The 22591-nt window shown below is 39.2% G+C and overlaps 1 protein-coding gene and 1 non-coding gene across 5 annotated transcripts; both read right to left on the reverse strand.

Annotated features, from left to right (window-relative positions):
- Positions 1-3751: 3751 nt before the first annotated feature.
- Positions 3752-6613, reverse strand: LOC141612089 (uncharacterized). Of its 4 annotated transcripts, none has more exons than XM_074430801.1 (3): positions 6435-6613; positions 4587-5737; positions 3752-3971 (listed from the first exon to the last, which is right to left on the reverse strand). In XM_074430801.1, the coding sequence occupies exon 2, from the start codon at positions 5715-5717 to the stop codon at positions 4590-4592; it is 1128 nt and encodes a 375-aa protein (XP_074286902.1). In that variant the 5' UTR covers positions 5718-5737; positions 6435-6613; the 3' UTR covers positions 3752-3971; positions 4587-4589. The 4 variants fall into 4 exon arrangements, with proteins under 4 accessions (XP_074286902.1, XP_074286900.1, XP_074286901.1 ...); XM_074430799.1 differs by having other exon boundaries at positions 3752-3979; positions 6435-6547; XM_074430800.1 differs by having other exon boundaries at positions 4587-5757; positions 6435-6539.
- Positions 6614-18165: 11552 nt separating this feature from the next.
- On the reverse strand, positions 18166-18272 carry LOC141616345 (small nucleolar RNA R71). The gene has a single exon (XR_012530698.1). It is a non-coding gene; the product is annotated as a small nucleolar RNA R71 (small nucleolar RNA).
- Between the last annotated feature and the right edge of the window lie 4319 nt (positions 18273-22591).

The following is a 22591-nucleotide window of genomic DNA, read 5'->3' on the forward strand; positions in this document are numbered from 1 at the left end:
TTTGTTCGGTGCGAACTTACGAACTGACCTAAGAACCCAAACTCAAAAACACGTGTTGACATTATAAATGTAAACTATTCTCCCATTAACCCCATATATGCTCCCCTGAGATTCAATTAATTACTCCCATCCCCTCTCTCACCCCGACACACAACTCCACTATCTCTGATCGTCGGCGTCGTACCACCAATCACAGTTGGAAAACGCCGATAACCCCACTGCTACAATCTAATCCATAAACGATGTTGGCCTACATTTATGATACCTCATAAACGAAAACATCAGACTAAATCGTGTCGGAGCTCCGACAATGGTCTCGCCGGCACGCCACCTGAACTCCATAATTGCTGGTGGTTGGCTCCTCGTTTTTCCCATTTCTCTCTTTAGTTCCAATTCCTGGCGGAGTCGTGGGTTCGTCGGCCGTACCACTAAAAATGAAATGTAATTTCAAAAATTTAATGATTTTAGATTATAGATCTATTGAAAATTTTGTGCTTTTTACTTTGTTTTTCAAAAATGTCATGATTTAGAATATACATTTACTGAAAAGAAGTGTAACTTCAAAAAAATAGAAGCATTGTTGTTTTAGTCGACAGATTTCGAATAAGGAAATTCCCTTCTCGGCTTGAAACGACTCTAGTGGTGGTCCTGGTGGGTGGGTGAATGGTGACGTGTCAGTATGGGCATGTGGTGTTTATGTTAATCGGTGGTGGGGGTGGGTCAGTGGAGTTGGTCGTGTAATGTGAAATGCAGGTGGTGGGATGAGTTGTGGTGTGGTGGTGGGCTTGGTGGATCATGGTGGATACACAAAATAGTAAAATACCTTCCCGGATACACATAGTATAACGGCTAGATACACAAATCGATTTGTGTATCTAGTAGAAACTTCATGTGTATCTAGTGATATTACCATGTGCATTTAGGATGATAGATACACTCATTTAAGTTGATAGATACATAGTTACATACCTTTAAATAGTAAAATACCTTCCCGAATACACATAGTATAACGGCTAGATACACAAATCGATTTGTGTATCTAGTAGAAATTTCATGTGTATCTAGTGATATTACCATGTGCATTTAAGATGATAGATACACTCATTTAAGTTGCTAGATACATACCTTTAGCTAGCTAGATACACTTTTTTAAGTTTCTAGATACATACTTGTAGCTAGCTAGATACACTACTTTCAGTTGCTAGATACACTCTTTTAAATTGCTAGATACACTCTTTTAAATTGCTAGATACAAACTTCTAATTATCTAGATACATTTAATTAGCTAGATACATTCCGACCAATAATTTGAATCAAACTCAACGTTCATATAATGAGTATGGCATTGCGAAAAGCGTAAGAAAAATAGTGTTGGCAAGTTAGAAATATAGTAATGCCTCAAATGTTTTGTTTTAGAAATACATTCTTCATCTAATTGATTCATAATTATACCCATATTCACATTCATTACTAGGATGAAACGAATTCAAAAAGGGTAAAATGTCGTTCACTTATTACGTCTTTTTTCGAATTTGTTGGTTTCTGGTTTTGGGACATCTAGCCTAAACTAATCGGAAACAATGAAGCAACTGCAACACCAGAAAGTACTCATAGACCAGGGATCTCAAGGTCGGGCCTCGTATCAATCACTTCATAACATTCATTTGGAAAGGCAGCTACCTTTGTACACAGATGACAGCTTCAACTAAGCCTTTTTTAAGCATTTCAAAGGCAATAGTTGTGACTATACCTGTCCACTAAGCTCCTGTTAATCGATAATATCAAGTGGAACTCTTCAAATAATAACTCAAGTGCCTCAGACATGACAACATGATTGGTGAGAATGTGTTAAATGTCCAAAACGCCACAATTATATAGATAATCAAGCAATTCCTTCCTTTCAACGGGTTTAACTTTGCGCGCATATAGTACATCCTCAGAGACACCTAAATATGTTTCATCAAGTGAATCTTCTTTCATGCCTCTCCCATGAACCACTGGTTCCAAACTCTTAACAACCAAAAAGGTTGAACTACTTGAGCAAAATCGATAAATAGATATAACAAAAGGAAATGGCAATTGCGAGCAACTGAACACTCATCATTATTTGGCAACGTATCAATCACTTCAGACATTCATTTTGACATGGTACAATTTGGAATGCTGGTAGGATAGATAATACACTGAATACTCAGTACATTATTTGGCCATTAATAAACTTACTACTTTGTTTTGCACAAACAATAAGTAAGAGTAGAAGTATGTGCAGTTGAAATTATGCTTATTAATTAACAAATCAATTAAATCAATTAACAAACTGTCCAATAATAACAGTTTGTTAATGAGCATTCCAATAATAAAAATCGGAACTCGAGCTTCTGTAAAATCTCCGTTAACAAACAAACTAATTCACCATGACAAAACCACATTGTCACTCTTTGCCTTCACTTCAACATTATCAATCACCAAATACCACCAGATTCGAACTTGAAACTCGGAACCGAAACCCGAACCCGCATTGAGAAGAATTTGAGTGACATGGCTTGAGTTGTGCAAGCTCGATGAAATAATAGCAGCCCAGACCAAAACCCGACATCCGAGATCGTAAAAAAGGAGAGAAAGTTCGCCGGAGTGGCTCGCCGTGGAATTTGAGAGGCAAACGGAGATTCATGTCGGCGCTTGGCGACTACTGTTTGTGTATGGGATAGTGAGAGTTCAAATGGTGTTCAACTAGATCTGTAACACCGATATTGATGAGGAGATGGTGGTGACGATGTGTAACCGGAGCTATGGTGGTCGCCGACGAGGGGGTGTTGTGTAGGTGAGTACTGAGTAGGAGATAGACTGAAATTGGTCATTGAAAGTAACGGGGTATGAGTCAGTGGTTTTTGTTTGACTTTGCTTATTTAGTTAGTCTGACTATTGTTAGTCCGACTATTTTAGATTAGTTCGTAAGTTCGTATTGTACTTTAGTTCGCACCTGACCCCGACCCTATATATATATATATATATATATATATATATATATATATATATATATATATATCAAATCCACAATACTCGTATACGCTCCCGAGTTTATCATCCCTCTGCTTTGTATCCCTACATTTTCAAGTTTTATGATGCAGCCCTAAGTTGTATACTTGGCCTCAATGGCGAGCTTACTCATTGAGTCTTTGTCCATTTTCGGACATAGACACGAAATGCCACATTTTGGAAACAGAGTGACAAAGCACAACCCGCACAACTCTACTCTTAGTCTCACCTTTTAATGAGATTTTATCCGGCTACCAACTAATGCTCTTCTGAAACGCTTTGATCTGAGTTTTGTCAACACCCTAATCCAGTTATCCAGCAGGACTATCTATTTTTAGTAGTCAACAGATTAGACTTTGCTTTGACCTTAGGGGTTGTATCGCTGCATCTATGGGATGTAAGTTTCGGCAAGACCACCAATACCAGCTTCACCTAATGAGGTAAAGTGGGGAAGAAAAATACGTGCTACTCAACTAATATTGACCCCTTTCCTCTATTTTTCGGAAATTCACGTTTGTACTCTATGGGGCTGTAAAAGGATTATTTTCAGTGCTGCTCCACTAATATTGACCCCTTTCCTCTATTTTTCGGAAATTCATGTTTGTACTCTTATGGGGCTGTAAAAGGATTATTATCAGGGGAGCCGAGAGGGAATCCAATAACGGGACAGAAAGAAAAGGGAAACAACAAGATATTACAGTCTAAAGCTACAAAGTAAACAAGATCAACAATCATTAAATTACATACCGACCATTTTCACTGTTCAATCATTCTGAGGACATTTAAACTTCCCAAACCGCTACAATAATAATAAAAAGTCACTGATAGATGTCACTCATCAAATTACTCAAAAGGCAAACAAACAAACAACTATCAAAAGAAAACATATCATCTCCCATCAGGCCCCTCCTCTTTGGAATGATCAGCACCTCATCCTGCCAGGCTGAAATTGTTAAGTAGGTACAGAGTAATTTGATTACATCAATAATTAACTCAGTTTAATACATACTCCAAGCCAACTACACAGGCAAGAGCAAGTACACCCAAGTGTAATTCAGTTACATACTTCGTGCAACAGAATTACAAAGAATAAACAAGTGAGATTGATGCCTACAAGTCACACATCTCTTTTGGTTCAGTTTGTTTTCGCTGCGTTTGCAATACAAATTAAGTGGAGGGCCAATATGAATCAACTTTTTTCATAGTAATTCATACAAAAATCCCCAGTCATTTATGTCTGAATTTATAGTTTGATTTGTAAATTATGTATTTTAATACATTAGCTCCCAATTATGTTTTCCCAATGCTTACAGTTTGATTCATTCTCATGTGGCCGGATTTTCTTCAAAAGTCAGTAAGCAATAATCAATAATTCAATATGCGTGAATTTTGCTGTTCATTATGAGCCCTAGCCATTTATCCCGAGTTTATTTTGATACTTCTCCGTCAGGTTTCTATAGCCCAACGCAAATCCTAAAGCACATGTTAATAATTGAAAAAATGGCAAGAAGATATACGAATGTATGATAAACGAGGAAGCAGAGGAGTACCTGTTACACGGGTAAGAACACCTGCACTCTGGAAGTGGAAAGAAGCTCATATGTGCAGGAGGTAAGAGGACAAAGTTTTATTGTTTCACCACTTCGCACCACATTGAACTTGTAAAAATAAATATTGGTCCGAGTAGGCTGACCATCATAAGCAAATATAGGTGACCAAGCAGCCAAGCAAAAAATCCCGTCAGCCAACAAAAGCAACGCATCAAATTCCATTCTTTTGTTGTTCAAATCAAGATTGTCGTCAAAGCATGAAACCCAAAGGACTTCCAACCATGTACCAGTGGCGATATCAAAAGCACGAAGAACAGAATCAAATTTACGGCTATGAAAGTAGATCACACCATCAAAAACAACAGCAATGTGAGTCCAATCTTCGAAATCACGGGCGATACAATCCCATATCCCAGTACCACCAAAATCCGCAGGATGGAGGCCGGGAGGAAAGAATGCAAACAAGGATGGGGATGGAAGCTGACCATCAGACAGGTGCACAAGAAACCGCTTCTTGGAAGGGTCAGGGAGTACATGATTAGACACAGTGCAACCGACAAGTTCAAGCCGAGAGGGAAGGGACTTCCAATTGCCATCAACGGGATCAAAAACCTCAGGGTTAAGATATAAGGTTCCAAAGGTGTATATCTTTCCCAAAAGACTAGTGCACTTAGGTAAGCAGGCATTCTCACTGGGAACTGGAGTAGGGCACCAGCCCGTATGTAGAGATTGGTCCAAATCAAGACGAGAACCTCCCAAGAAGATCTCTTGTAGGGTTTCAGGGGACAGGGATTGCTGGGATTGCAGTTTTTTGAAATCAGAAGAATCGACGACATAAGAAGAGCGATAGCCGAAAATGTAGACGAAATTATCGAAAGCCACCATAGAATCCGTTACCACAAACTGAACAAGTGAAGGAAAGCAGTGACGGTGAATTTTTTTGTTGTTTAGATCCACCATGTGAAATTCTGCACGTTGATAACGCCTTCCTCCTTCAATAGTTAAACCATTGCCTAGTTCGTCTTCTAATTTGTCATTATTTGAGCAAACTAGTATCCATTTTTCGTCACTTTTAGAATGTTCACCTCTCCAGCAACTGCTAACACTGTTCTCCCCCATCGCTCCTTGCATTATTATTTCAAATACTTCCTCTACAATATCAAAAACTTAACTGAACACAGAAAGTCGGATAGCATAATCAAACATATAAATAATTTGCAACCCCATCTAAGAGTAAAGATGATTAACAACAACAACAAACAACAAACAACATTACCCAGTGCCTCCCACAAATTGCGGGGTAAGGGGGGATCGGATGTACGCAGCCTTACCTTTGTGTTAGCAACACAAAGAGGCGGTTTCCGAATGACCCAAGATGAAAATTGCGTAGACTTTACAAAAGAAGAAGCACGGCCACTTTAGTGAGCCATTTTTATTTATTCCATTATAATTCATACCCAAAGAGTAATGAGTCTTTGGCTCCATTGGAAATATGGAAATAAGTAAAGATGATTAACAACAATAATACAAAAACCAAACCCTAAAATTAAATAATCATATAAATGTTATCAAAACATGGGGAATACAATCGGATATCCGTATCAGAACTCCCAATTTTGCCAAATCTGACATCAAATCGAAACAATTTGGCATAACCGAATTTTGATATTGGATAAGAACACGGATAAATATTAACAAAAATCAAATCAAATTATAAAAATAGAAAACAAAAATCGTTTTCTATTACAAAAATACACTAATTTATTCGGGTCTACAAAATCTGAACGAAATTGTTACTAAATACAACTAAAAAGGATGAAGATAAGCATGGGTAAAGGAACGACTTACGCGATTAGTGAGAGCTTGCGGTGAATATGCGGTTAAGCAAGAGAGATGAGAAGAAGACGGTTGATATAGGAGGATTGGGGTTAGGGTTTTGGCTCGAGTTGGATGGGTCGATTTAATCAGCTATCCTTGGGTTAAAAGAGGATTAGATCGACCCATCCAACGTCCCAACCTGACCCGGTTTGCTTTCTTTATGGACATTGGGCAAGTGCTAGGGATAGGGCTTTAATTTTGCCCCAAAATTGCCCATGGTCCGGCTCAAGAAGACCAGTAATGCATTACAAACATACAATAAAAACTTTAGAAAGACGATTATCCCACGAAATTATATTACTTTATCACTAATTGTTGAATGAGACCGTCTCTTAATATAAGACCAGCCCACATACTAAAAGCCCAATATTTAAAATAAAAATCATATATATATATATATATATATATATATATATATATATATATATATATATATATATATATATATATATATATATATACAAGATCCTATGGTAACCACTAACATAATGAGAACCGTGAGAACCCTCACTAAATCTACACGAAATCTTGTTTCGAAAGTTTTGATGGATAATTTACGCTTAGTTTAGTTTATTCAAACGCATTCTTTCGTATAACTAGACAAGATTTATTTATTTTTTAAGAAAGTATAAACTTAATGTACAAAAATACAATTAGGTATACTAAAACGGCTATTGATGCACGGAAATAAATACAAGGTGCATGAAAATTGTTACATTCATCAAAGTGATTATTAGGTGCATGAATATAACTGGCTCTAGATGCACGAAAACGAGTTCTATGTGCATGAAAATTGTTAGTTACATGAAAATGAGTAGTAAGTGCATGAAAATTAATAAAACATATTTCGCCTCGATTTCCCTCAATAGTATAATAATTTTTGGACCAAGAAATATGTTTTCTAGTCATAACATTCTATGCCGAATCCAAATATGTCATTATTTTTTAAAAAAAAAATTCGTAAGGTAGAGTTCTCAAGGTTCTCATTATGTTGGTGGTTCTCACTGGATCCCAAATCTCTCTCTCTCTATATATATATATATATATATATATATATATATATATATATATATATATATATATATATATATATATATATATATATATATATATATATATATATATATATATATATAAAATTGAATCTCGTGAGGCACCCTTCTTAAGGTGAGGCGGCTGAACCATTTACTCACCATTGGATCTAATTTACAGATGCACCAGATATGTGACACGTGTCCCCCATATCTACTCCCCAACTAACGCACTTTCCCTCATTTACAATCTCACTTCCTCTCATTTATTTCTCTCTCTTCCTTCACATCTACTTTTCCGCCATTATCACCATTACCACCGAGCTTCTACAAGCTCATTTATTCCGCCATTTTCCTTCATCCTCAATCATTTACTCCGTCACATTTACTCCGTTCACTCTCTCTCTTCAGCCGAGCTCCGTCTTCGCCATTCACTCCGTCTTCGCCATTCGCTGAACTCCGTCACATTTGTTCCGCCATTGAAGTCGATTTCTCCTTTTCTTCGTATGTTCCTTTCTGTTTCTTGACTAAATTTATTTAATTAGTTTAATTACTCAGTTTTCTCTTATTTTTCTATTTTCCTTCACTCGACTTCGTTTGATTTCTATGCATTTCGTTTCTGCTCGATTATGCTCGTAATTTGGTTGAAACTTTCTCTTATTTTTCTATTTTCCGTTTCTTTTCTAAATTATTGTTGTTATTATGCAGGTTTTGATCGCTTTGTGAGCATAATCGAACACAGTAGGACCACATAAAATCAATTGCAGTCGATTTCTCCGCTTTTTCGTATGTTCCTTTCTATTTCTTTACTAGATTTTGATTTTTTTGCTTATTTAGTTAAATTTTAGGTTATAAACTTCATTAATCAGTTTAATTAAGGAGTTTTGCTCTTGCTATACTATTTTCCTTCACTCGACTTCCATCGATTTTTATGCGTTCCTTATCTGCTTAATTATTCTTTGAATTGAAGTTTCATTGTTATTGTTCATTGTTAGTTATGGCCGATTTCATGTATCCTATGTTTTTGATGAAATTCTCCTTAGGAAATGCTCCTCATAATACCTTGGTTTATAAGGATCAAGCTCTTAATCTGACTTCTGCTGTTGTTGCTTCATTGTTAATTTTAGTAGTTTTGCCTCTATTTTGCCAGTTTTTGCCTGCTTGAGTACGGTATTCTGTGATTAGCTTGTCATTCTTTGGCTGTGTGTTGCATTTTCAGAGGTTTGCATAAATTACAGTAGCTACTTTGTCTTCCTAAATGTGTTGTTGCTTGTGTGTTCATTACTTATTAATTTGTTTCTCTGCTTCTGTGAATTCACCAAATAAAGGTATGAGCAAAATAGATGATTTTAACCACTTATAATGACCAAGTTTCACAAAACAAGCCCTTAGATTAACTGAACAAGGTATGAGATTCACAAAACAGGTCTGAGAATTCACCAAATAAAAGAAAAGAGCAAAATAGATGACTTTAACCACTTATAATGACCAAGTTTCACAAAACAAGCCCTTAGATTCATTGAACAAGGTCTGAGATTCACAAAACAGGTCTGAGAATTCACCAAATAAAAGAAAAGAGCAAAATAGATGACTTTAACCACTTATAATGACCAAGTTTGACAAAACAAGCTCTTAGATTCATTGAACAAGGTCTGAGATTCACAAAACAGGTCTGAGAATTCACTAAATAAAGAAAAGAGCAAAATAGATGATTTTAACCACTTATAATGACCAAGTTTCATAAAACAAGCCCTTAGATTCACTGAATAAGCTCTGAGATTCACAAAACAAGGTCTGTGAATTCACCAAATAAAGGTATGAGCAAAATAGATGATTTTAACCACTTATAATGACCAAGTTTCACAAAACAAGCCCTTAGATTCACTGAACAAGGTCTGAGATTCACAAAACAAGGTCTGAGAATCTAAACCTTTTTATTTTCACTGCTTTTGTGATTCCTAGATCTAATTTTGTGACCCTCCTTCACCTTTGTTTATTTTCTCAGCTTGTTAGTCCAACTAACTAGGAATTTGGGTTTTGTATTTTCACATTTTTTTTGTTTAACTAATAGTTGTATTTCACTTGTTTCATAGACAAATATGACAACTTGGTGCTATGTTTGTGTTGTTAATCTTCTTGACCAAGATCAAGTGTCATTTCGCGAACTTTGTCACTGAAAAACAAACAGCTATGGATTTCTCTTTTTCGCCGTTAAAGGAAGTTATAGTGCATGACCAAGCATATCATTCTGTTTTTAATAATCAAGATCTTATGCAACAAATCTTCTCTAAAATTGATCATTACGAAGATAAAGCGCATATGGCTCTCGTATGTCGAAATTGGGCTCAACTATTTCTGATCCACAATAGTGCACCTGGGGTCAGCATGACATATTGGCTTTCTGTAGACATAAATGATGTGAATGGTGTTCGGACTATTCGTAGGGGTCCTAGAATAGTCTTTCAAACATGCAAATGTTTCATGACGGAGGATATGATTGCCCAATTCTTACTGCATTATCACCAAGCAAAAATTCCATCTCAGAGTACTCATCTAAATGCTCTTGATGATGTTGCACGCAGTCAAGTTAATGAGTCATTGCATGCTTTAGCTACGCCGAGTGAAGAACGAGATATAGCTATTGGCATTGCTGCTGACTTACTAGTCACTCGTAGAAATATATCTTTTCTTGACTTACCTTTGATGATGTATATATAGCCTAGAGTTGTCCCTTGTTTGTAATGTACTATCTGTGTAACTAGGGCTTCGCACTTTAAGGTTTTAACTTTGCCCTTTTGTTATTTTGTATAATTTCGTAGTAGTGTCAACCTTCTATATAATTATGTACGTCTTAGTTTAACATTTTGGATAACATAAACTATCATGTAATCTTGTACTTTGTTTTAAATATTTGCATGGATCACTTTTCTATGTATGATGCAATGTTCTTTACTTCTGATTTTCCATTTAATTTTGTATTTGTTTTCTTACATATTGTTCCATGCAATGAACAAGGGAAAGGGTTTAGGGTTGGGGATCCGCCTAATCCAACATTAAACCCTTTCCCGTCCCGTTTTCCGTTTTTAGATACTCGGCCCCTCTAGTTAGATCCCGTCCCCCAAAAAGGGTTCACCCGGCCCCTCTAGGGTGTCTTTTGGTCTCCTGCCATTCGAATTAGTTGAGCAAGGGAAAGGTTTTAGGGTTGGATTAGCTGATCTGCATAATCCAACCCTAAACCCTTTCCCGTCCCGTTTTAGGACACCCAACCCCCTACTTTAAATCCCGTCCCAAAAAAAAGGGTTCACCCGTCCCCCTTGTAGGGTGTCTTTTGGGCTTCCTGCCCTTCGAATGAGTAGCAAGGGAAAGGGTTTAGGGTTGGATTAGGCGGATCCGCGGTAGCGGATCCGCCTAATCCAACCCTAAACACTTTCCCGTCCCCGTCCCCCTGTAGGGTGTCTTTTGGTCTTCCTGCCCCTCGAATGAGTAGCAAGGGAAAGGGTTTAGGGTTGGATTAGGTGGATCCGCGGTAGCGGTCCGCCTAATCCAACCCAAAACCCTTTCCCGTCCCGTTTTAGGACACTCGGCCCCCTACTTTAAATCCCGTCCCCAAAAAAAGGGTTCACCCGTCCCCCTTGTAGGGTGTCTTTTGGTCTTCCTGCCCCTCGAATGAGTAGCAAGGGAAAGGGTTTAGGGTTGGATTAGGCGGATCCGCGGTAGCGGTGCGCCTAATCCAACCCTAAACCCTTTCCCGTCCCGTTTTAGGATACCCGGCTCCTCTAGTTAGATCCCGTCCTCCAAAAAAGGGTTCACCCGTCCCCCTTTAGGGTGTCTTTTAGTCTTCCTACCCCTCAAATGAGTAGCAAGGGAAAGGGTTTAGGGTTGGATTAGGCGGATCCGCGGTAGCGGTCCGCCTAATCCAACCCTAAACCCTTTCCCGTCCCGTTTTAGGACACCCGACCCCCTACTTAAAATCCAGTCCCAAAAAAGGGGTTCACTTGTCCCCTTTAGGGTGTCTTTTGGTCTTCCTGCCCCTCGAATTAGTAGCAAGGGAAAGGGTTTAGGGTTGGATTAGGCGGATCCGCACCGCGGATCCGTCTAATCCAACCCTAAACCCTTTCCCGTCCCGGTTTAGGACACCCGGCCCCTACTTTAAATCTGGAACTTATTTTGTGAATCCTGGAACTTATTTTGTGAATCCTGGAACTTATTTGGTGAATCCTGGAACTTATTTTTAGAACTTATTTTGTGAATTGTGGAACTTATTTTGTGAATCTTGGAACTTATTTTGTGAATCCTGGAACTTATTTGGTGAATCCTGGAACTTATTTGGTGAACTTATTTTGTGAATTGTGGAACTTATTTTGTGAATCTTGGAACTTATTATGTGAATCGTGGAACTTATTTTGTGAATCCTGGAACTTATTTTGTGAACTTATTTTGTGAATCTTCTAACTTATTTTGTGACTGCTGGAACTTATTTTGTGAATGCTGGTACTTAATTTGTGAACCTTGGTACTTAATTTGTGAACCTTGGTACTTATTTTGTGAACCTTGGAACATATTTTGTGAATCTTGACCATAACATTCTGAAACTTGTAACTGAATTGTTGTATACTTTCCTTAGTTTGCATTTTCTTATTAATGAATTTTGCCGTATTAATTTAAATAATAAACAAACTAAATATAGTGAAGTTTTCTTTATTTTGTGAACTTATTTCCCTTGCTTTGTGAATAATAGGCTTTACTGAGCAGTAGGAAGCAAGCCAAGCCAGGATGAAGTGACGTGTTGAACCGACTCGATTCTCTCAAGCACCTCATCAAGCTCTTGAACCACTCTCTGAGCCAGCTACAAAAAAGAAAAGAATTTACAAAGACAGACTGCCTGTGTTGAGGACTCGGATGTCTCCTGCTGGGCTTTAAAACTTTCTCAACAATAAGGACAATCCACCATCAGATAACCAGATTCAAGCTATACAACAAATGAGATTTGGTTCTCTCTTGCTTCTTCAAACAGATGTTGTTCCGGGTACCTTGGCGTATTGGCTAGTTTCGAATTACAACCCCTTTAAAGGATCGTTGTGTGATGGGAAACTCCCTGTGTTAGAGGAAGATATCCATCCGTGCCTGGGATTGCCAATGGGTCCAAACATTGTCGTTGAAGCAAAAATTGGAGATAAGTGCCCTTCTTATTTGTCTGTTTTGGATCAGTACAGAAGTCAATACGAAGGTAGTTCCATTGAGGTCAAAGACATTATGCACAAGTTAAGCTCTCTACACAACAAGATGGTGGAGATTATTTCAAGCGCAATTTCATCATTCATATCTTCAATGCTCTTTTAGGCGGTGTTGTAGGGAATCGGGCAAGTTTGAGACTTTTTAAAAGTTTAGTAAACACTGACATGATCTCCAAATTCAACTGGTGCAATTTCATCAAACGCAAATTAGCTGCCTAAGTTGAGTCTTGGCAAAAGGAGGAGTGGGAGACCAAAAAGCTGAAAGAAAATTGGTTTGGTGGACCTATTATGGTCTTGGTTTTCGTTTATCTTGACCGATGTGTCTTCAAATCACGCCTTGTTACTCGGCAGTTTCCAACACTCTCAACTTGGACAAAAGAAGCTATATCCAAGAGAGTTAAGGAGGAAGTGAATGACAAAAATTCGGACAAGAAAACTTTCGGCAGGGGTTCTATTGAGCCTCCAATGGTCATCAACCACCATATTCCACAGTTGTGTCCTTCTCCTCCAAAGATTGAGCTCGGCCAGTCTTCCAAGTCAACAATTCAAGATAAAGCATCCGGCCGAAGCCGAAAAATTACCTCTACACAGGAATGAAGGCACTTTGGTGAGTTTGTCCATAAACTTGCGCTTTCCGCAAAGGCAATGGCTCAAGCTTTTGCGGACTACAAATCACTTGCTAGTCAAGCTCCTCCAAACCGCCTTCAACAACAACAAGAAGAAACTAGTTGCAGCTGTAGACGGCATAGCAGAAGGTTTTAAGTCATCTCAACAAGAGGATGATGCTGAAAATGTGGAGGATGTGAAGAATGAGGAAAAGGTCTCGGACATTGTGGATGAGAATATCGTTGAGAAAGTGGTTGACGATATTCATGAGAATGTGGAGAAAGGTGGGGAGAATGTGGAGAAAGGTGGGGAGAATGTGGATAATTTGTATGGGTGGACTCAGGCTGATTTGTTGGCGGCATTGGATGCTATGGGTGAAGCTTTGCAACCAATAGCGCCACATCATTCACCACCACCAAATGCAGAATACCCATCCTTTAGGCTCCTAGCAGCTGATGACCATTTGTTGTCTCCACTCAACCTCGCAACATCTTCTCAACCCGAGCCGACACATATCTTTGTTGTGTCATCCCTCCTTGTGGATGTCATCCCTCCTTTCACTGAGCCCACTCCTTTGGTAGGGAACACATCCTCTTACGCTGCTCTGGATGATGTTCCTCCTGTCAAGGACGTCACTGAGCCTACAATTATTGAGATAACAGCTACTCCTCCTACTACTCCTACTACTGTGGTACGGAACACAACTCTTGATCATCATAATGTTATTTCCCTACCAGATACTCCACTTGTTTCAACAATCGATAAACCATCTGTCAAACGATCTGTCAGTAAACGATCTGTCAGTAATGTCTATATTCATCGATCGCCACGTCATTTGGCAAAATCGATTGCCAGTGTTCCTTGCAAAACCCCAACTACTGCTGCAATCCCATTTCCCTTATCTCCATTACCAATTGAAGATGATTGTAACACCCCCATACTCCAAGTGCCTTACCAGGACCACTCAGGTATGAAGATATTACCATCTCGGTTACCCGAGGCAATGATAATCAAATAAACATTAAAGAAACAACGTTTAAATATAAATACTTAGTGAAGGGTTACAATTCTCAAAACCAAACCAAAAGTGTAATACATGTTCTCAAACTGACTGTTCTAACTGAAATGTAAATAAACTAATAAGCTACAATGAAGACTCTTATCATCATGTCGTGGCAATCGCAGCTATCCCAAGATGCTCATCTCATACCTGCTCAATATCTGCTCACCATCCCCGAATGGATCACCGCAGTTTTACAAAACAACAACCGGGTCGATTACTAATCAAACTCAATATATATATCAACAATAAGGTAAACAGACTTAAACATCACACACACACACACACAACCAATTCCAATCATCTCAATCACCGATCGTCCACTGGACCAGCCACCCGCTGGGGGACCGCAGGCCGTACCCACCAAATCCCCGCTCCACATAGTGAGCGATAACCCTGTCCATTAATGTGCACATCCCTTCTGTGGCGGGTTCCACAGAAGGCGAAACTAGGGCGTGAAGCCACTCCCGCAAGTGACCCCACTCAGCCGAGGACACGCCTCGAGAGCCATAGACAACAATCACAATCACAATCACAATCACAATACAATTACTATATCAAAAAATCAATCTCAACAGATCATCAATCATCCCATTATGAGACTAATACTGAGTAGGAAATCCTACCTGGAAAGCACACTGTCAGACGGTCTCTACTGCTGTATCAAAAAGCTTCCTCTATGAACCCTCCTCCTATCATACAACACATAAATGCTACCAAATCACGTACTACTCAAAAACCCCCAAATCCCTATATTAGGGTTTAACCAAATTAAAGGAAAGATAACAAAAAGGGTACATAGATCTTACCCTCGACGCAAGGAACTCAACGGTATAACCAACGATGAGAACCGACCTCCCAAACTCCAGGAATTGCTAACAATGCGATTAAGATGGTGAACTTGCTTGCTTTCTCTCTTAAACAGTAAATTAGGTTTTGCAAAAGTGATTTAGAAACAATGACGGAAGGTTATATATCTTAATCGCATAATTAACAAAACCCGAGAAAACTCCCCGTAAAACCGGCTACTCGATCGAGTACCCCCTTACTCGATCGAGTATCCTAGATACTCGATCGAGTACCCAACAGGTCAGAAACTTTTCTAAAACGCAACTTACCCTTACTCGACAGAGTAAGGCCTACTCGATAGAGTACCCAAAGACTCATAAATACGGAGTATTACAGTATTCCCTCCTTAAAAAGAACTTCGTCCCCGAAGTTCAAACCACCACTAAACAAAGGTACTCCCATAACACTCCCGACTCAAGAACCAAAACAATATTCAACATAAAACATGTTACTACCTGATGTGACCATAATTAGCGCATATTTAGCCCCCGAATTAGCCTTGTTCCCATGCTTTTTAGTGCATATTTGGGTCATTTATTATCTTTAGTTCTTTGCTTTGCATATTCTTTGAGATTTTGATCCCTTGGTAGGAGAGGAGTAAGAATCTTGCATTTTCATGGCAAAACGAGACTAAATTGATCGAATTCAATGACCAAGCATCAAGGAGAGACAAGATTAGAAGACCTTTGTACATATGATAGTAGATGAGCAATGTTGAGAAAGGATCCTTGAGTCCCCAAGGAAATCCCCAAGGAATTTATGAAGAAAAGGGAAGAAAAGAAGAAGAAGTCTTGCTGAGGCACAATCCGTGCGGATTGTCCACAATCCGGCCGTCCTCCAACTGCACAATCCGTGCGGTTTTCCACCAAGACGCTCGGGTTTGTCCACCACAATCCGCCCGGATTCTCTCCAATCCGCTCGGGTTCCATCGCCAGAATCCGCCCGTCCCGACCCTAATCCGCCCGGATTTCTCTACAGCGCATTTTCGTCTTCTCCAAGCTACAAAGAAAGAAGCCCTTCCTTCGGAAAATACCGGCTCCTCCCTGCTCAATCTAAAAAGTGTAATTACTAGTTTAGCCCTTAGTTAACCCTAATGCATCCCCCTAATTTCCACTATAAATACCCCATTAGTCTAATTAGAAGAGCATGTTCTTCTTATCAATAATTAGAGTAGTTAATATCAATCAAATCTCTCTTTAGTTTTGTAATCAACAATTAATCAAGTTCTAATACAAGTTTTATTTCCTTAATCTCTCTTTTGTTCATCCTTTATTTTGGGTAATTGAAGATTATTTGGGTTATTATTGGGAGATTGACAACCTCTCAATCAAGCATCAAGTACTTCTTTTATCTTTGCTTTATTATTGGAATCATTAGTAGGTATAATTCTCTTAATCCCTTTTTAATTATTGTTAATTACTTTCATTTATTCATCATGTTTCATTTTGTTGGTATGATTGACAACCTTGCTAGCATGATCAACATGATAATGAGTGAGTAGTCTCTTAGCTAGGGTTAATGGGTGATTAGGGGAAACCAACATGGGGAATGATTCATGCTTAAATTAATATGCTTTCATGTTTTATTTGCTTGCTTGTTTTGATCTCAACTCATTCACATGTTATATTTGATGAAATGCTAAGCCTATGAATCCTTGCATTTACCACCATCTCCTATCTTTTCAATGAGACTTGTAAGACATAACCCAACTCGAGTCTCATTAGACCATGCATGTTGTTGAGTAGGGAAGATTAAGTCGACTTGTAGGTGTTGTACAATCTAATCGATTCGGCTCCGGGACCCAAACTTTCCTAGGATTGTAAGATATAACCCAACTCAATCCATCACAACAATAATTGCTTGCTTATAATTTGAGAACATGTTTGTATGATCAATTCCCATGATTCCCCTATGATCCCATGACACCCTAGTGCTTTTTATCAATTGTTTACAACCTCTTTTAATTCATCTTGCTTGTTTATTTCCATTGCTATTTTATTTAGTGACCTTCTACATCAACCCAAATTGTGACACCCCTAAGACACCACTAGTTTCAATAGAAATCTCATTTCAATACCCGTCCCTTGGGATCCGACCTTTACTTGCCTCTTTACTAATTGTAGAGTTGTTTGTGAAGTTATAAATTGTGTTTTGATTCGGACGTGACCCAACGACCACACCTTTAATTGTGAACACGAAACGGGCCGATCAAAAATGGCGTCGTTGCCGGAGACGGTGTTTGCTTGATTTAGATTTCTTTTTATTGTTATTAGTTGTGCCTTTCTTCACCTTGGGGAACTAAAACTCCTCAAGGTTTGTTCTAATTGTTTTTAAGTTGTTTGATATTTTGCATGTCTAGAAGGTCACAAGGTGATTTGTTACCTTTTGACCGTGAAATTGAAAGAACCTTGACGAACAATAGGAGACTTTCTAGGAGGAATTTGAGAGGTATTAGTGAAGTTATTCAACCAACTATTGAGTTCATCAACCCTTTCGCAATAGAAGGAGAGGGGAACCCATTACACAATACCCCACAAAATCAACCTACAATGCCTAAATTCTCGTCACATTCCGTACCCACCGAGGAGAACCTACCCAATGGTACTCCTACACCACAACATCTAACCGGAAATTTTATTGCCAAATCCGCCTTTATCCAATTAGTCGAAAGGAGCCAATTTGGGGGGATGCCTAGTGAAGACCCTCATTCTCATATGGAAACCTTTTGCGACTATTGTGATGCAATCTCTCAAACCGGTGTGACTCAAGACCAAATTCGATGGGTCTTATTTCCTTTTTCTCTAATCGGTACCGCGAAACAATGGTTGAAGGGCCTTGATAAGGCCACTCTCGGAATAGATTCTTGGAAGAAGTTGGCTCTAGCTTTCTACAAAAAATTCTACCCACCGGAAAAGACTAACATGCTAAGAGCTCAAATTACGGGTTTTAAGCAAAGGGATGAAGAATCTTTGTATGAAGCTTGGGAGCGGTTCAAGGGAATTTGTCGCTCATGTCCTCACCATGGACTTAGCGAATGGTTCTTGGTACAACAATTTTGGAATGGTTTATATGAAGATTCAAGGAACATTCTCAACATGGGATCAAATGGAATGTTCACCGAAGTTGATGACAATCAAACATGGAACAAGATTGAGGAAATGGCGGTCCATAATTCACAATATAGTAGACCTCGCAAGGCTACTAGAGGAGGAAAGCATGAAGTGGACTCCGTTACTCAATTGGGTGCTCAACTTAGTGCTCATATTGACACAATCAATTTGAAGTTTGAAAAAGCTATGGCTAGACTTGAAGAAGTCTCAAAATCACCAAAGCATCATGTTAATGCCATGACGGCATCCTCATCAATCCCAAGTGGGATATGTGAGAATTGTGGAACTTTGGGACATGACCAAAGTGAATGTAGGAGAACAAATGAACAAGTGAATGCTTTCCAAGCATACAAGAGTGGTACCCCTTATTCCAACTATTACAATGAAAACACCAAATTCCATCCAAATCTCTCATACAAAAGCCAAAATGTCCAAAACCCTCAAACAACATACACTCCACCACCCATGAGAAACCAAAATCAAAGACCCTTTTACAATCAAAACCAAGGTTACCAAAATCAAAATCCATACAATCACCAAAATGACCAAGGTTTTGATGTTCAAAAAGCCGTCCTCCAAATGCAAAAGAATCAACAAGAGTTTTTCACTCAAATGCAAAAAGATAGCCAAGCAAAGGAAACCACCATCAACAACATCCTAGCTCACACCAAGATGTTGGAAACCCAATTGACTCAACTAGCATCTTCAAGCTCACAAAGACAAAAGGGGCAATTACCACCTCAAAGTAATCCCCCAAGACATGAAACGGTTAGTGCCATTCACTTGAGAAGTGGTACAAGGTATGAAGCACCAAAGAAGCAAGTTGAGGATGAAGTTGTGGAAGCTAGTGATAAGGAAGAAATTGTGCAAAACTCCAAAGATGGAGAATCATCAAAAGAAGAAAGTTCAAAGAAAGATGAAGACAAGGTCAAGGAGAAGGAGCCCATTGTGATTAGACTTCCTTTTCCAAGTCGTCAAGCCAAGCCCAAATTTGATGATCAACTTGGAAAGTTCATGGAAATTGTCAAGAATTTGGAAGTCTCGATTCCTTTCACGGAATTAATCAATCACGTGCCGGCCTATGCGAAATACATGAAAGATATCCTCACAAAGAAGAAGTCGATCCGGAAACTTGAGACTATCGCCTTCACTAAGGTGAGTAGTTCAATACTTCAAGGGAGATCACCTCCAAAACTAAAGGATCCGGGAAGCTTCTCAATACCGTGTACCATTGGCGACACAACGATCAACAAAGCCTTATGTGATCTAGGGGCTAGTGTGAGTATCATGCCGTACTCGGTGAGTAAAAGGTTGGGGATGGGAGAGCTTAAATGCACCAATATCACACTCCAAATGGCCGATAGATCGACGAAGACACCATTAGGGATATGGGAAGATGTCCCCGTACGAATTGGGAAGTTTTTCATCCCGGTGGACTTTGTCATTGTTGATATGGAGGAATATTCCAACATTCCAATCATTCTAGGAAGACCTTTCCTCCACACCACGGGTGCGGTGATTGATGTGAAACATGGTGAGCTAACTCTAGAAGTGGGAGATGAAAGCATAACCTTTAATCTTGACAAGACTATGAGAGCTCCTCGTTTGCATGAACCGTGTTTCATGATTGATCATTATAGCCGAAAGGATGAGAGGAAGAAATCGGAACTCCAATGGAAGAAGAAAATTGAAGATGCTCCATTCAAAGAGCAAGTGAATTGTGACAAGGAGAGCTTGCAAAGCTCATCAAAATCAATCAAAGAAGAAAAGGATGGCCTCATTGGCCAAGAGAAGAATTTGGGAGAGTTGTCTCCATCAAATCAAGAAATTTTCAATGATCAACTTAATGAAGTTTCTGGTCTTTGGGACGACGAATTTGAAGGGATTTTTAATCCCTACATTGGTAATGCCATTGATAAAGACCAACGACAAGGGCAAAGGACTATTGAAGACCTCTACCATGATAATGAACAAGCTTTTGATTACTTTTTCAAGGTGTTGAGCAACATCAACAACACCTTGAACATGCCCCTTGACATCTCATCAAGAATGAGAGTTTGGTGGAGTCCTCCCTAAACCACCATTTGTAAATATTTCTAACTCCCTAACTCGCATTTCAATACTTGTATTACATTTTTGTCATCTTTGGATTTTTATTTACTTTGATCAAGATAATTGTCATGTTTGAGAGAAGTGAGGGAGGGACTAACAATTTCAATTGATGTGTAGTGCTTTACCTTAGTGTGGGGATGACAATTGCCTAGGCTATCCTTGCCTAGTAATGCCCCCACAATGACGAACTCGAGATATGAAGAAGAATGGAAGGCCGATAAGGGATATGCATTGTACACGGATGGAACTAAATCCGGGGACAAAGGGGTAGAATCCGAGCGGATTCAAGAGAATCCGCCCGTTTTCTTGCAATCCGAGCGTACTGGGCAGAAGACGCACGTCCCTATGAGATGCAATTTTGAAATATTTTTGACTGTAAGAGAATCCGGGCGTCCTGAGCAGCAATCCGCCCGTCTCTGAAAAATCGTCCGTCTTGGAAAGAAGACGCCCGTCTTCTTTGCTGAGGAAAACAAGAAAAATTCCTGGACTGAAACTCGTCCGTCTTCTGAAAAATCCGCCCGTCCCGTGTCAGCGAATCCGAGCGTCTTCACTTGAATACGCCCGTCTTTAGGCGAGTTTTATCAAACCCAGAAAGTGCAGAATCCGCCCGTATTGGGCAGAAACCGCACGGATTGCCCCTGCAGTTTGAATTTTTCGGTCTTTATAAAATCCCTCCAACCTTCATTCATTCATTCATTCATTCATAACACTACTTCAAAACATACAAACCCTCATCCTCTCCATCACAAAAACAAAATTCCTCAACTACATTCACCAAAATCAAATCAAATCATCCTTCTAACAACAAATTAATCACTCCTTCTTCAATAAAAATCAAAACCAAGCACAAAATCTTCAACCTTTGAGTCGATTTTTGAATTCATAAAGGCAAAGCCTTTCACCTTTAAATCGATTTGGGTACACTACAAATTGAATATTTTTCATTCTTTTCTTGGTTAATTCATCAATGGCAAGGACTAAGGGAGCAACAAAGGCACCAAAGGCACCAAAGACACCAAAGACACTTTCACAAAGGCAAAAGGCTCTTCAAGCAAAGAAAGCATTGGCTATGGTGGTAGCAACCCCAAGCTTGGAAGTGCAACAACAACAACAACCTTCTATGGGAGCAACAACATCTTCTACTCCGGAAATCGATCAACTTTTGCATTATCCGGAGGTAACTTTTATTTCCGAAACCCATAGAAATACTTTTGCCAAGTTTGCTAGGAAATCACTTCAATCCACCAAATTTATTTGTGAAGACACCTTGGGAAAGTTGGGTGTCCTTGAGCAAACTAGAGCCTTTTTCAAAGCCATGGGGTTAGAGAAACTATTTGAGTCAAAGGAATTGACATACCCCTCCCTTACCTTGGAGTTTTTGAGTTCTTTGAAAGTCACACCAAAGTTGAGAGTATGGAGAATCTCGAGTTTCGTCTAGCTAATGTTAGTAGACGCATTTCCTTTAGGAAATTGGGTGGAATCTTGGGTCTTAGTGATGAACCGAGTTATTTTAAGAATTATGGAAAGTATGACCCCGACCCTCTTTGGGAGGCAATTTCCGGAAGGAAATTTGAGGATTTTCATGCGAGTCGTGCTCTTTTAGTCCACCATCCGGGCATAAGAGTATGGCACAAGGTCATAGGAAACACCATTATTGCAAGGAAAGATACCAACCATTTCACCAAACTTGATTTTATTCTTCTTGAATCGGCTTTGAACATTGGAAGAGTACACACCAAGCCTTTCAATTCTTTGAGGCTCTTGGTAGATAGATGGCTCAACATTGATTGTGGGAAGAAGGGCACTACCGTTATTGTCAATGGCGGCCTAGTCACTATCCTAGCTAAGTACTTTGATCCTAACTTCAACAAGGATAACAAGTATAAAGCAAAGGAGGGTGGTCATCTTGTTTATTTGCATACTATGATACACAAGTACAAGTGGGTTGCCCATAACCCTCTTGACACCAAGTATGGATGGCTCACTATTGAAGCTAGATCGTTCACCTTGCCTTCAAAGATTTGTCGTCTAAGTGTCCACCGGACCAATTATCTACTTCCCCTTTCTAAAGAAGCCGAGTATATTATCCAACAACAAAAGGGTGAACTTGAAATGCCCTCCTCTT

Source organism: Silene latifolia, chromosome 11 (genome assembly GCF_048544455.1).
Source record: "Silene latifolia isolate original U9 population chromosome 11, ASM4854445v1, whole genome shotgun sequence".
In the NCBI taxonomy this organism is placed as follows: Eukaryota; Viridiplantae; Streptophyta; class Magnoliopsida; order Caryophyllales; family Caryophyllaceae; genus Silene; species Silene latifolia.

Bases quoted from the DNA above. Each gene is read 5' to 3' on its own strand.
- LOC141612089 (XM_074430801.1), bottom strand. From the start codon at position 5,717: ATGCAAGGAGCGATGGGGGAGAACAGTGTTAGCAGTTGCTGGAGAGGT.